Here is a 16,610-nt window from a genome sequence, read left to right as displayed (position 1 = left end):
GGATGCTCTTCCAATTAGCAACAAATGTAAATTATAACTATATTGAAAATACTATTCCATAAAGGGCAATTTGCAATGAAAATGAAATAAAGTTTTCAGTAATGGTGAAAACACTGGGAAAAAAAAACAGATCTTCACCATCATTTGAAATCTTTTCTCTGCTAAAATTACCCATTTTCAGCAAGATGGCCATCTCTTTAGGTAGACACCATTTCCACCCAAATTCTCCCATCACAACTTGTCATTTGCCTCCACTCCATGTCCATCTGATTCCAGCAGTACCTCTGTCCCCTCTCGCTGCAGATGTTACAGTTTATGTGTTGGGGTTCTAGAGGTCTGAATCCCTCTGGAATTGCTCAGAGGCAACTTGGTCTCTAAATGAGTCAATGATGGGGAACAGATTTCCTGTTGTCATTCAGAAACCACCCACAAGTCTGAATGCTGTAATCATTTCACTTGCCAGATACCTAACTGCTAAAATTCTATTTCCCCAGTCACCTCATGACTAGGATAGGAAACCTGTCAGGATTCAGTTTCTCATTTATGATTGTGATGGTGTAATAATAAATACTTATTAGGCATGTAAAATAGTGCAGCAAGGGAAGTTGCAGGGGGAGGCATTCCTTCTGTCTGCCAATCTGGGGAGTAAAAATATTGCTGTTGTCATCACTTCTGCTACCCATACTAGTTGGTTAGGATGTGGCTAGGAGCAGATTGTTTACGGGTGGTTTGCCACTAAAGACAGGCAGGGTGAGAATAGAGGGTAAGTCTGGTCCAGGATAACAGACTCAATGCCAAATTACTGGTCTTTTTTGCCCTATTGATCTGAGTCATCAATGAATCTAGTTATGGGCTGTCCCAGAGCCCAGAATCTGTATTTCAACCTAGTGATATATTATTAGTACATGGCATGAAATGGATTGATATGAAGAAAAATACTATCCCAATTTAACAGATTGGGATAATAGTATCAATAAGCTAAATCAAGTTAACCTGAGAAATGTTTATCTATAATTTACCTCAGACAGATTCTGTGGGGTTATTGCATCCATCCTGAAAGTATAAATCCAACAAAGGTGTGGTAGTTCATGAGAATGACAAATGAGCCCCCAAACAACATGCAAAACAGTTACATGAAACACAGATAGTTGGCTTCTGTTGACTTGCAAGGGCTATCATACAATCACTCTCATTTCAGGGAAAGGTCCCAAACAAAATAAACACACACACACACACACACACACACACACACACACACCAAAAAAAACCATTCTCCTACCTAAACAACTACTGTCACCATCAATTATTTTAATAACAAAACTAATGTAGCTTTCCCCCCCAAGAAACTATTTTGCTAAGTAGTAGCAACAAGAAAATGGTTTAAAAACCTGGGCAAAAAAAAGGAAGATATTTTTCCTTAATACTCACATTTTGTTTTAATATTTGGCAATGAGACCAGAAAGAAACTTTCAGAAAGACAATCATCCATATATTCTTATGAGTTCAAATGAGTTTTACAGATACAGACAACATTTTAGGAAATCTAGGATAAAATCCTGATATTGGTCACTGTTTTGCAGGTTTAGATGCATCTGTACGGCTCATTCAATTCTCTCTTTAAAAATAAAGAAAAAAACACAAAAAACTCCCACCATGACTGTTCACAGATGTGGACCAATTCAACAGGAGACATCAACTTTGTAAGACAATAATGGAACAAGAGGTTATATACACAGAGAGATGCCCCATATTATAGGACACACAGATTACTCTTTTTATCCCAGGAAAAAAAATCTCCCTCCTCACTACAAATGTGCTTCAGGCTAAAAGGACAAAAAGAAAAATGAGAAAAACATTTCTCTTGGCAGTTCTATTAGAAAATTATATTCCAAAACATGTTCACATTTCCTTTCATCTTGCAAATTAAAGAAGTATTTTGCCAAAACCCAAAAGAACTTTTAAAGGTTTTGTAAATCTTGTAAATTCTATTGTAAATTCAGGTAAAGAAGCTAGTAGAGAATAGTACCACCCAAGAGAACTGTAACACAAGCCCTACATGTAATTTAACATTTTATTGTGCTACATTTTAAGAAAAGGTGAAATAAATTTTAATATTTAATCCAACATGTTCAAAATATGATCATTTAAAATGCAATCAATATACTTTACAACCTTTATTCTCATACTAAGTCTTGTAGTATGCCAGGGTCCTTAGTCTATTAAAAATGCTGTCTCCTGGCCCAGGAGCCTCAGAAGATAGGACTGCATTGTAGTTTCCCATTCTTATACCTACTGGTCAGTTTACACACATGAAAACATGCTAGAAGCACAGTACATGGGTTATATTCCCAGGTTACATATCTATCTCATTCAGCTTAAGGATTATTTAATTACAAGTATAGATTTGAAACAATCTTTTAAATGAACTTCTTTGATGTCCTTAATAAGTGTAACATCATTTTGGCCTAGTGTAAGTCTATCATGTTGGTAAACTAAGGAAATGTGCATCTATAAACATGTAGTCTACATAAAGATTTCCTTTTGATAAAATTTTGTAGCAGAAAACCAAATATGACATTAATTTCCGACCAAATAACTAGAATTGATGAGCCTTAAAATAGCTTCAAGGAAAGAAACCTCCTAGAGCAGAGAGGGGTTTCCTTTTTTTTTTTTTTTAAGATTTTATTTATTTATTCATGAGAGACACAGAGAGAGAGGCAGAGACACAGGCAGAGGGAGAAGCAGGCTCCATGCAGAGAGCTCGATGTGGGACTTGATGCCTGTCTCCAGGATCACACCCTTGGCTGAAGGCGGGGCTAAACGGCTGAGTCACCTGGGCTGCCCCAGAGAGGGGTTTCCAAAGTACATCTTCTCTTGGCTAATATGCTGACAAGTTGAAAATTAGCACACAAGAACACACAATATATGCATTTAACTTTATTTTCTCCAAATAGAAGAAAATTTCACATGCCTTTCATACTTCTGGAAATTGCTTCAGAAGATTTTTCTATTCTAAATATAGTTTCTCTTTACTTTAATAGTTAAATAAGCATTAACCAATAAAAGGTAAGTATAAAGAACTTATAAAAACTAATAATTAAAAACAAAACACAATAGGAAAAAAGGTAAGAGACATGAAGAAGAATTTCCAAATTCCTACTTAGGAATTATCATAATAAAACATGTTCAACTTATTAGTAATCAAATATGTACAACATGTAACCACAAAGAGAGATCATTTTACATTTTTCAGCTTGGCAAAAATTCTAGGATACCAGTGAAAGTGTAGGTTGGTACCATGACTTTGGAAAACAATTTGGCCTTATCTATTAGAGTTGATAATGTGCTTTATTGTATGACATAGCAATTCTATTCAAGGCATACATCCAGTCTTGGGTATGTGCACCAGAAGTCTTAATATAAAAGAATGTTCATAGCAACACTGCCTTTTTCTATTTCAAAGAAAGATGCAGTTCAATATCTAATAACAGGAGAAGGGAAAAACTGTGAGATAGTCATATAATGAAGTGTAGTACTTAGCAGTGAAAATAAAACAGGTTGCTTAAAAATGATAATGCCCAACTGCAAAGAACATCAAGTAAATGACAGAAGATACAGTTTAATGCCATTTATTATTGTTTAAAGATCCATATGATAAAGGACAGAAAGGCTATGATCAAGAGAGTTCAGGAGAGGGGCTCCTGCTCTCAAACGGGTGAGACAGGGCCAGAGGATAGCACACAGCGCCTCGGAGGAAAGGCAATGAGCTGGTGACAGGCACGGGGGGGGTTTATTACTCTTTATATTTTAGTGTGTGTGTATATGTGTATGTGTGTATGCATATATATTCCACTGCATGAAATAATTTTTAAAATTGGCAGGGTTGTAACAAACAAAGAAGGTTATACATAATGTTTCAGTGAGTGCCACAAACTGACCTCGGCTCCATCATTCACCACTCAGCAGTAACCGCTGCTCCTGATTCTGTTTTGTCCTCCTTCCAGGTGGAGACTACTGTCCTGCTCAGAAAGAACCCACTGCGTGCTAGGGGCTCAACACATGCTGATTGAAAGGATGACCAAACCAACCTGACCTGCATTTCTAGAAGAACTAAGAAAACTGAAAATCGGGGTTATAAGTGGGCAGTGATTACCTGGCTTATTTGGTTTCACAATTTAGCACATTTCCTCCAAACTTACAGCCTGTTTTCCTCCTTCACCCTCCCTCTGTCTTGGTGTTTAAGGTCTGAAATAGTTCAGTGATGAGATCAGCCTCAGACTGCCTTCAGAAATGTTTTCTCCTGCTTTCAGAGAGGGCTGCATCTAAGGGGGCCATGCCGTTTAACGGTGGCAGCTACACTGTACTTGGTTTTCTACACCCAATTAAGGGAACAAATCCAGCATTCCATGGCTTCAGTGTACTCAGGAAACCACAATTGTTCATCTGTTGGAACCAACCAAGGGAATAAGAGATTTAATGGCATCCTTGATCATGGTCACTGTCTGAGGGGTCTGTGATCACCTCCCAACACACATATACACAGAACCGCATACACGTATGTTTCCTCGAACAGTCCAATGATCTGTCGCAGTCTTAGAACTAATCTGCGGCATTCAGGTATGAGATTCATGGGAGTAGAAGTATGGCATCCCAACTAAACAGGAAGGTTTCAACCAAACGCAGAACTAAACTTAGAAAAGGTATAAGAAATGGTAAGGAACAAATACTCCATTTTCAAAGCATGTGTTTTCTGGAATGTATTTCTGTTTAATGCTGAATATAAAATCTGAGATTTCACCAGTGCCTGTAGAGACAAACGCATACACACTGATATCTATAAACAATGATTATGCAGATCAAAGTGGGCACGGACACTTCAGAAACACTGTTAAATGAAAAGCATTTCTAGAAAAAGCAAAACCTTATAGAGCAAAATCAAGTTTAAAAAAAAGAAAACAGAAAGCAGCTTTGGTACCTTTCAATAAGAGAGACCAAAAACAAGTTTAGCTCATTTTAAAATATATGTAATACAAAAACAGCCAGGTATTTAAAGGAATCTATAAAACAGAAATAAATCTAAAATATATATATAAGAATCTGAGAGAGAGAAAAAAAATCTTCCTTTTCTCCTCTTTGATTTTAATAGAAAACCAGAATTTGGAAAAATAAGTATTTCCCCAACTAAATTTTCTTTTGGTCTGCATATACCTAACAGGATGGCACTCTATATTTTATCTAATTTTAAAATGGCATAATTTTATTTTTAGCAGCACATATCCTTTGTCCCAATAAGCCTACTACAGGAAATAAAAATTGTCTTGAAATGCCTTTGATATTACATCTACATCTGCAACTCTCACCTATTGCTTTCCTAGGTTTTTAAGACCCTGCATATTCAAATCTAAAGGCATCTAGTTAAAGAAGGGAACAAGAAATCATTACATGTTTGTTTTGGTAAAACATTACACGTAAAGAGACAATATTCTCTGAACACAATGTGGTCCCAGAGGGCAATATGTCAGTACTCCGCAGAACCTGGGTATTGTAGTAAATGCCACATAATGTGCTTCTACCTCACTCATAACAAGTACAGTACTAGCCAGGGCTGGTCTCTCCTATTTCCATGCTGATTTAAAAAAGAAAAAAAAAAGTAAGGTGAGCAATAGACGATGTGTAACTGGTAGCAATTTAGCAATACCATCCATCTAGTATGTTTAGGAGAACCATTCTGGTCCTACTATAACCACAGGAATTCAAAAGTTTTAAGATGAACAAATCTGAGTAGCTATCTTTGTCTAGCAAGTATCGTATCAATCCCACAACCCCAGGATTTAAATTGCAAGGCCCCAGTCTTACCAAGTTGGTTCTTGGAGCTCATGGACAAGAGCAGACTAAATATAAGTTAGGTCACTGTAGAATTAAAGTTTTTAAAATTGTTGTATCTGAAAACGAAATTCTGAGTCTTATCAGAAGACTCATTTACTCAAACACAATATACAGTTCAAAAAAAAAAAAAGTTTCCTGGATAGTCCCTGGGATTTATCAAATGGAATTTGACCTGGATTTCATTTAATGCCAACTGAGCAGTAATACCCATGATTTCACAACAGCTTTCTTTGGAGAGAAAATTGTGGATCATGTCTTTGTTCCAGTCAAGTAGAAATCTGTGGCATGCTCTTCTTCTGGTTGTAGTCCTGGGCTGCAAATCTCAGGCTGGGATTTCAACTTTAGCATTTTACAAGTCCTTTAGAGTGGTCCACATTTAGTTGAGGGTGAGAGAACACAGGTGACAGGGCTTTAATTCTTATGCTCTTTCAATTTCTTACATCCTGCTTAGAATCTGAAGGATAGGTCCCACATCAGGGTGCTGAGAATAGAATATTCTCGGCAACCCTCTAAGAATTTATCCTGTTCAAGACTGTTTATGTTTGGCAACTAAAAACTCTCAAGACTGTAAGCAGGGATAAGGATGGAGAAAAGTAGCCTCTGCCCTAATGAAGTAGACATGTTCAGTATCCACTCCAAAGAGAGTGGAGATTCTACATGCCAAGTACAATTCAGAGCTATTCTCTGACACCGCCTTTCTCACAAGACTGCTCTGAAAGCTCACTGGTATCCATATATGGAATGAGAACACGTATCTACATTACTCTGAAAAACCTGGGACTGTACATTGGCCAGAAATATGAGCAGTTAGATGTCCAGTGAAAAGCAACAGAGGAAAAAAAATGAAATTGTACCCCAATATTAGTATCTTTTAGTGTGGGTTCAAAAATATATCTAACTAAAGATCTTCCTTTCTCAAAAAAATATAATTCATTCACAAAATAGAACAAGCAGCTGTTAGTTAGGGAAGCTGCATTTAAAAATATGTTACTTGTGCATAAATACGTTGCTAGAGCTGAAAATCCCTTTAGAGAGGAGTCGGATCATTTCCCTATAAATTTGCTATCTAATTAGTACACCTCCTAAAATATACCTTTTAAGCTGTCTTCTACATTTAAATGAAATTTTTCCTTTGCAAGAGATAAAGAAGCCTATATTTTTTAAAATACCAACTATTTTTAACCTTGTAGCTTGGTCCTGATCACACATTGTTGCAACAGTGTTTTTTTTTTTTTTTTAAACATCTGTATGACTTTGGGGGATTTATGGAAAGAAGAGTGTCCTCTGCCAAAGGTGGTTAGAACATCTTTTTCTATAGGTGCTATTACAAAGCACTGGAATAGTGATGTATGTGACTTTTGCAGCAAAAATCTTTAGCCCTTTGTCAACCAGCATTGCTTTTTTTCTTTCTGATCAAAAATTTCTGATAGCCTGGCAAACTAATTTCAAGGATACAATCCAGGCAACTTAAAGAGAGGCAGGTCTGAGCAATACTGGCATCAACTACAACCTAGGGCAGATCCAACATTTTCTCTCCAATGGTGCCACCCACTTATCTTTCAGTTATTAAGGAAGCACACCTATAACAGGTCAGAGTACCTCCAGGTGAATGAGGCAACTGCAGGCAATTCTGAAAATAAGAAAAAACACACCACAGTCCTGATTTGGTTTAAAGCAATCATGCAATCCCATTATACCCACGTCTTCCAAAAACACCTTTTCCATGGCAAGCAAAGTTACTGTTGATGCATGTGGCTTTAGTCACAGTGATGCATTGGGTAAGCAGGTGTGTGCTGAGTACCAGGGGGCGCTCCAAAATGCATCTCCGTAATCTTCCACTTGTCTTCTCTAAGGTTCTGCCTATTTATTAAAAAAAAAAAAAAAAAAAAAGGGAAAAGTCAGTTGTTGCATTGGATTGACAAGAAAATTTACCCTGGCAATAATATTTTAAATGTCAGGAACGGAGATGTTGGAAATCACAATAAATCACCCCCAGGTGATTGATGAGAGCAAATCTTAGGTTTTAGGATCAGCACAGATTTCAATCATACCTACTCAACTACAAAAGTGAAATATAAAAGTGAAAAAGAAGGCACATGTTTCCAATGACTGTTGAGAGTCCTCTCAGAGGCACTGTTCCACTTGTACATAGGTGAGTGGGTTGTGTTTGGGTACTTCACTTGGGGCCTGTGCAGGGCAACCAGAGATGAAGAACAGCACTCATAGGGCCAAAACTCTTGGTAAATAAGCTGCAGGCTGATTCCCTAAGTGCCACCTCTGGCCCTCCCCACCAGGACAGCTCCATGTTTCAACCACAGAAGACACCTGCCATAGGGGGAGCTTCCGAGACATGCTCAAGCTAACTCTTGCTGATCAGTGTCCAGGATTTACCAGTTGTTACATATTTTGAATATCACCCCTGAATGGCAGGGATCCAAAAGCAGAAACTTCTACTCCAGGTCCTGCTTTGAATCTAATTAAACAACAAACTTGATGGTTTTCTACCTAAAAATTATTGGTGAAAAAGGGCTCCTTTTCTCTTAGGTACGTACCACGGTGGGTTGGCTTCTACTGGCTCCAACTAGTCAAAGGAGGAAGTGGGCTCCCCTAGGGTTTCCATACCTTCCAATTTCTTCAGAAAAGTCAGAAGTCTCTATTTTAAATATTAGCAACTCATTTAAAATCTTTTCAAAGTTCTGCACAGGACAGATGCATCCAGAGCCAATGTGGCCTATAGGCCACCATTTTGTGACCTCTTACCTTCCTCTGTCCTGTCCATTTTTGAGAACTGCCCAGAGTCTACCTTATATCTGGGCCTGTTGGGTTTGTAAACATTCTTTTCCTACCATCTGTCTGCTCTCTCCCTACTGTGTAAGAGCAATTACAGATGCTAATGGTGTTTTTATATGTTCCTTGGTAGGCTTTCTAACCCTATTGTTTATATGTATGTATACTGCAAAGAGGGTGGCAAAGGAAAGGAGAAAAGGGAGCTTCCACCTTTTAGTACATTGCTCTGCGTAGGCCTTTTTTTTTTTTTTAAGATTTTATTTATTTATTCATGAGAGACACAGAGAGAGAGGCAGACACAGGCAGAGGGAGAAGCAGGCTCCATACAGGGAGCCTGATGTGGGACTCAATCCTGGGACCCCAGGATCACACCCTGAGCTGAAGGCAGGTGCTAAACTGCTAAGCCACCCAGGGATCCCCTGCCTAGGCCTTTGAGTGTGGATGTGAACTGAGTGTATATTCCTCACAAGGTAAATAAATAAATAAATAAATAAATAAATAAATAAATAAATAGGAAGGGACAAAAGGCTAAATTGCTCTTAAACATATTTTAACCTCTCTCTATGCAGACGAAGTGTGAGCTGCTATTAACCCTTAAGGCACTGAATGATTCACAGGAGAGGGTCGCACAAACACTGCACCATGGCCTTCTATTTTGGTTCCATGTGCTCCTGCTCATATGACTGATTCAGGAGCCTGAATATGGTGGGCTGAATGGGTGGGGTTGCCCAGAGCCTTTAAGTCCTTTGGAATGGTCTATTAAAATCAAGCCAATGTCAACAGTATCAGAAGACCAACTTTAATACTATGATCACAAGTCATGTGAAAATGCTATCTTATAGATAGCATAGGCTTCCTGAGAAACTTATGAGAATTTTTTTTAAGATTTTATTTATTTATTTATTCATTCATTCATTCATTCATTCATTCATTCATTCATTGATTCATGAGAGATACACAGAGAGAGGCAGAGAGACGGAAGGAGAAGCAGGCTCCTTTGCAGGGAGCCTGATGCAGAACTTAATCCCAGGACTGTGATCACGGCCTGAGCTGAAGGCAGACACTCAACTGCTGAGCCACTCGGGCATCACGAGAATAAATATTTTTAAAGAATAAAAAAGTCAGCCCTCAGAGTCTCTAAGGAATCTGCATCTTCAGGGAAAAATGAGAACAAAGATGGCAAGCACACCGTATTTTTTTAAAGGTTTTTGCATAGATAATGATGTCCACTAGATTTATGCATCCTTTAGATTACTCCCACCCAAGTTTTCTCCACTTCTTTGAAGATAAATCTGGATTGTTTAATATCTTTGGATGAAATATGTTATAAAAATACTACAATTTTCCTAACAAGTATTCCAATTTTCCATCTTTATAAAAATAGTTTTAAGAACTTTTAAATATTATATGTGTGGGTTTTGCCACTGTTTAAAACATATGCACAGAAACCACCCACAACCATCTGTGGACTTAGCAATGTAAAAACAAAGCAAGATTTCACATCAGCTATGAACTGCGGGTGCTGGTGTATAATTTATATTATTGATAGTCTTTGCTTTCCTCCCATAGGTGTTCCAGAAATGGTACAAATCCTGGGTGGCTTCAAAAGACCTATTACTTATAGACATCAAAGTTCCCAGTAATATACTTTCATTTTAATTCAGTGTTAAAAATAGGCACTTTAGAATTCAGTCTCAATTTGAAATATAGTCAAAACCTCAATTGCTTCGTATATAAAGATCACAAGGAAATGCGTCCAAAAAAGTTAATATGCTTATCTCTGGATGGTGGAATAATAGGTGATTTTTATTTTCAACTCTATACTTTTGTAAATGAAACTAGGCTCCTTTCATAATCAGAATAAAATAGTTATGTTTTAACGGGGGGAATAATCAAAATATTATTTAATAAAAATGCTATTTTTTATTTTAAAAGTGAATCTACACACTTCACAAAGCTGTCATTATATATATATTTAATATATATATATATAAAAAATACAGATTAGACTTCTGGTCTAAATATTAGAAAAGCTTGAGCCTTTTATGTTCCATCAACAACATATGACATAATAAAGTAGCTTCAAAAAACATTTTTGATTAGTTTCGGAATTGTAGTATTTTTTTTCAAGGTTGACCATTTATTATTATAGGTTATCTCCCAAGTAAAGAAGTTAAATGTGCAGAAAACCTTAAAAATATGGCTTTTATTCTGTTATTTCAAAAAATGTAAAGTAATGTAAACTTGCACTTTAAAATAGAAAGCACTTACTACCTTAAATTCTTGGAAGAAGGGGATATGGACTATAAATAAAATAAATTATAAAAATAAATTCTAATATACAACAATTGAAAATTTGAGAAAAAAATAAACTGTGCTTCTTTGTGTGTTTTTATACTGGCCAGACCCCTGACTATGCATTTGAGAAAGTGAAATTTAAAAATTTAGGAGACTACACATGATTCCTCTAACGCCTTCAATCTCAATCCCTAGAGACAATTCAAGAAAAATAAATTTTAAAACTAGAAAAGATTTACCTACCTTTGATGCCAACCGTGATTTCAGGCCTAAGAATGAATAGACTGTGTTGCTTTCCTTTGCTTCAAAAAAACTGTCATAATCCTAGAAAAAAGATGAAGAGAAAAGAAAAAAAGCAAAAAATTAGTATTTGGTACTTTTGAAAAATTCTTTATAGAAAGGTAAAAAAAATATCATTGCTCCATCCAGGCCAGGAAAGAGCTACATAAATCTACTGGATTTGCTGTGCTTGAGCATAAAAATTTCTCTGAGTATGACGATGGGTGTAACATGTTTTTAATGCAAGGCCTGTGATAGGATTAAAATGTAAAACACTGACAACACAGGAGAAATCAGAACACATTCCCTTTCCCTCCTGTGCGAAACACTAACATTTATTTGTGTGAAATCACTCAGATCTAAGATTTTATTTTATTCTAGTGCTTCAATATGAAAGGCTGACTCCCAATTCCATTCTTGATATTTTGTTATCTAGGGCTTTAAAAAAAAATCACTGGGTAAACAGAAAGCCATAAAGGTCTCCATGTGTCAGTGCAAGTGCTTCCATTCTGCTTTTGAAGTTTTCCACATTCTTTCAGACTGTGTCTTCAGAGAGAATAAAAAGATCAAATAAAACCTAGAGGAAACTATATTCTCTGTAACATTTATCTTTGCCTCAGACACGGAATCATTTTTCTCTTCCTACTTTCACAAGGGAAACCATCAAGGAATTCTAGTCAATACGTTCATCAATTGTTTCTTTCCAAAAGTTGCACATATATATAACTATATGGTTTCTAAGTTGATGTAAAGTTGTCTTAAAATTTGGTAGAAGTCCCTCTGATAACTTTATCCGAAGGATAAATGTAAGCAGACAGTGATCAGAATCATTTTTAGCCATTTGCTCTGTGCCAGGTGCCTTACAATCAGTACTTCATTTAATCCCCACCATAGACCACCTGGTTGGAGACTGGCTCAGAGCAACGAAATATTTTGCCCAAGTTTGACAGGTAATCAGTGAAAGAGCTGAGATTCGGGGCCAATTCTCATTAACATTGAAATCAATGCTTTTTGTAGTCTGAAGCTTGTTGCCCAAGAGGAAACCAGGTATGGAGCACCCTGTATACTGGAGTCACTAAGTCCTAATGAATCCACTGCTGAGCTGAGCCAATAGCATCACAAGGACTTTTGAAACTTGTCTAGGAATCTAAATGAGAGTCCATGACTTGTAGAATGGAGATCTGCTTCTTGCAAAGAATGTCTCAATGATGAAAAACAATCTTTGAATTATTTCACTCTGTATAGATTCTCTTGTTCAAATGCTTTGGCAAGTTGAGTCTCATGTGGTTTTGAAGGTAGCTTGATTTTAATTCATTATCATCTCAGCCTTACAACTTGCTGCTCCTTCCAGATTTCTGGTGGTAGCTCCCTCTGCAATTTGGGGTCAGGCCTAATACAGTTCACCACCAAAGAGAGGCCTTCCTTGACGTGCCAAGAAGGAGCAATCCATCTGAAAAGGGAGACTCAGCAAAAATCCTACTTCAAAAATGGCATTTTAAGCTAAAATCTGAAGGAGGAGAAGAGTTGACCAAGTAAAGGATTGGAACAGGGGCACTCAGGACAGGGAACAGCACTGATGAAGAATGAAGCTGGCAGGTCTGACAAGGATGAGCACATGCCAGACTATGTAAAATCAAGAAAGAGATTTTGAATTTTATCTTAAGTACAAAAGGAAATCATGTATGGGCTCTGAGCAAGGGAGCAGAATGATCTAGTTTCCTTTCAGAAAATAGCTAAGTTAGGGGCGCCTAGATGGTTCAGTCGGTTAGGCATCCAAATCTTGACTTCAGCTCAGGTTGTGAACTCAAGGTCATCGGATCGAGCCCCATATTGTGCTACACACTCAGCAGGGCAGCAGAGAGTCTTGAGATTCTCTCCCACAGTCCTTCTCCCCTCTCTCTCTCTTCAAATAAATGGATAAAACCTTAAAGAAAAAAAGAAAGAAAATAGCTAAGTTAACTGTGTGGAGAATAGAGTCAGGCCAGCAAGAAGGAAAGCAGGTAGTAAAGTGAGAAGAGTGTTGTTGGTAATCCAGGTAAGATGGTGGCAGCCTGAACCCGACCAATGATAGCGGAGATAGAGAAAAGTGAACTGGAGATGTTATGGAGGAAGAATTGATCATACTCAACCATGGAATTAGGGGAGAGGGTTAAGGAGAATTAAGACTTAAAACAGCTCTAAGCTTTGTGACTTGATAGGAAAGACCAGAGAAAAAGCAGATGTGAGAATAAGGCTAAAATGGAGTTTCAAAATGTTCAGTTTGAGCAACTGTATGAGACATTCAAGTAAATAAGATACCAAATGGGCAGTTGGAGGTTTCTAGTGACTCTAGGATATTACAGATTTCATATAATTTTATGGAAAATTTTTAATTTTTTATAAGAAAAACAATGTCATAAATAATACAGGTCTAGCAGAACTTAGGCAAAATCCCATGAACTGAAAATGTTGTTAAAATATTCTTTTTAACAAAGTTATTTCCAAACAGTTGAGTACCATTTCACTGATCCAGGTTCAAGAAATAATCCTGTTCAATGCATACTTTCTCTGCTTTTAACATCACTATGGCTGGGGGGCTTCTTATGTGAATATTGATTAGATCCTCCTAACAGTTTAGAAATTGTCACTTAAGGTAATTAACTCCTTTCAAAGTGACAAATATAAGATTTGGTAATTAATTTTAAAAGTAGAATAATTTAAAGGCAATAATTTTTAAAAGTGAATGTTAGAATAGTACCTGACAAACACCAGGTTACCAATAGTTTTTGTCAAGGATGAACGAGTTGTGTTTGCAAATTAATGACTGATGTGTCTGTCATGTTTTAGGTAATCTCATGCTGGTAATATAATCTGAGTAAATCCTCCTCTACTATGGGTTTTTAAAAATTATATAAAAAATTATGTAAAAAATGTTTTCTAATAAAGTCTGATGAATCTCAAAGTGTAAAAGGTAAATTTTTTTTGTCATATTTAGACAAAGAGTAGGTGATTAATAATCTAAAATCTTGGATTTCTTAATAGTTAATACCTCCTTCCAGAGGTAATAAGTTAAATACTATGATTGAGATAATTTAAAATAGTATTAGAAATTTTAAAATCAAGTCCTATAAAGTATAAATTCTTATGGCCATAGACATTCCCCAATAAAAGAGAAAGGTCTGCTTTCTTAACAAATTCATTTCACTTATCAGCCTCTATTTTTAAAAATATATCAAGGTTGGTACTGCAAAAGTTAAAAGCACTGTATTTTAAAAACTCACTATTATAAAGTTTCTAAATAGGTTTGCTGAATTCCTTATAGTCAAAGACATTCTCTCTGAAGTGTCTATAAATACACATCTGCAAATTATACATTTCAGGACAATCAAACCTCTGTAACAATACCAAATAATAATCAGTTAATATTACCTGTGGAGAAGGGCACAAACATAAGAGCATAGTCAAGATAAAATTGCCCAGTTTCAGAAGCTGGTACATTTTTCTTACGTGAAAACAAAAGATGTTTTTGTGCTAACTGCTTATGAAAAGAGAAATTTCTGGACTATATAGGTATCAGTGTAACTGAGCACTATTACTAATGGAATATCTATCTAAATGCTGCAATTTTAAGAAAAATAAAACAAGCTAAATAGCTGTTAAGAAGAAAAAAAAGCTTCTGTCACCTATATTTCTGTTTGCATTCAAGTGAAAACCAATGTTAGAAAATTTCTAAGCTCATGATAAAATCTACAACAGGTAAAGTGCACAATAGCCTCATTCTTTCACAGAGCTTACTTGCGTACATTACCCATACATACACCATGATTAGACTACTATGGGCTAAACGAGCATTTGAGACAAAGACCTTAAAGTTCTTTGCCCTTTTAGTGTTCCCTAGGAGAACAGCGAGGAAAACCCACAGCAGCCACGCTGCAAAGCTGTATCGCTTCCCACACTAAGTCAATGACAATTAAATGACAGACCCATATTATTTCTACATGCCAAGGGCATATCCAAACAGGAGGCTATGGGGAATAAAAACAATACATGGCTTATATGGAAATGGTAGCAGCACTGATTTTAAATGAGCCAAAGCAAATTTGGCTTACCCAAAGGGAAGAAAAAAAAAATTTTAATTCTTTCTACCAGAGTTACTGCTGCTGCAGCTGAAAATGGGCAGAGGCTCCTTCTTAAAAATTTTCAAGCCTGAGGGTAGCCTCTGAGCAGAATATCTTGATTTAGTGGTTAAGGACCATTAATGCTATGTTCTATTTTATAAAATCTTGACATAGAAGGAAAAAATAGTTGACAGTTCCAACCCTGGTAGTGTATGTAAGATGTATTTGTCTGAAACAGCTTCATTCAGCAATTTTTATGCCAAACACCAAAAATATGGGCAAGCCCGAAGCTGAGGATTTTAAATTCCTAATTCATGCTTAACATTTCTGACCATGCTGGTTCAAGACAGTAGAGCAAGCAAGTACATCTACCCAAGCACCAACTGAAATTGAATTTAAAAAAATGTTTGTGTTAAACACAGGAAAAAGAACCAGCAATAACATTTTAAGAAATACCCAGAGGAGTTAAGTGAAGAGGCTTACAATTAATTAAGAGAATCTCTGGATATTGACATTTATGTCATTCTCTTTTAAGCTACAGGGATTTAGTAAAATAGGATAATGTACCATCCGCTATGACTGCTCACACAACTAAACAGCTCTATAGAGATTAGCATTTATATGTTTATAACAAAATAAATATTAATATGTATATATATTTTATTTTATAATAGTTATTACAGTTACAGGAGAATGTGACTTTTAAACTTTAGCAATGTTGTGTGTGTGTGTGTGTGTGTGTGTGTGTGTGTATGAACATGGGGGAGAAATGAGAGAAACTATTAAAAATCCATATTTCTCTTCATCTTTCTTTCCTTTTTTTTTTTTTTTTAAAGATTTTATTTATTCATGAGAGACAGAGAGAGAGAGAGAGGCAGAGACACAAGCAAAGAGAGAAGGAGGCTCCATTCAGGGAGCCCAATGTGGGACTCGATCCCGGATCTGGGATCACGCCCTGAGCCAAAGGCAGATGCTGAACTGCTGAGCCATCCAGGCATCCCTCTCTTCATTTTTCAAAGAAAAACGTGCTGTCTAAAGTTTTAAATCAAGGAATATAGGCACAGAATGGTGGTAATTAAGAAAACTATAAAGCAGAACCTGACAAGAGAGGCTATCTCTTGGGAGTCCAGGGGAGGACGCATAGAAAGCAGGGCAGAGTAAAGGGAGTTTTCACTTTTGACCCTCCTTTATTATCTTAATATTGAAAGTATTAACATGGCCTTAGTGTCTTAACAGTTTTGTTTTCTTTTCATTAACTCTAAC

General features: G+C 36.5%; 1 protein-coding gene across 1 annotated transcript in view; it reads right to left on the bottom strand.

The window, feature by feature from the left end:
• Positions 1 to 2,924: 2,924 nt before the first annotated feature.
• Positions 2,925 to 16,610, bottom strand: part of SH3BGRL2 (SH3 domain binding glutamate rich protein like 2) — a 78,453-nt gene continuing 64,767 nt past the window's right edge. The window contains exons 4-5 of the mRNA XM_025444394.3: positions 11,215 to 11,295; positions 2,925 to 7,746 (exon numbers count right to left, since the gene is read on the bottom strand). Coding sequence (XP_025300179.3) covers positions 7,735 to 7,746; positions 11,215 to 11,295 — 93 coding nt within the window. The 3' untranslated portion in view covers positions 2,925 to 7,734. The remainder of the gene's footprint in view (positions 7,747 to 11,214; positions 11,296 to 16,610) is intronic.

Source organism: Canis lupus, chromosome 12 (genome assembly GCF_003254725.2).
Source record: "Canis lupus dingo isolate Sandy chromosome 12, ASM325472v2, whole genome shotgun sequence".
NCBI lineage: Eukaryota > Metazoa > Chordata > Mammalia > Carnivora > Canidae > Canis > Canis lupus.
Note: the sequence above shows the minus strand (reverse complement) of the source record. Positions and strands in the feature narration are given on the sequence as shown.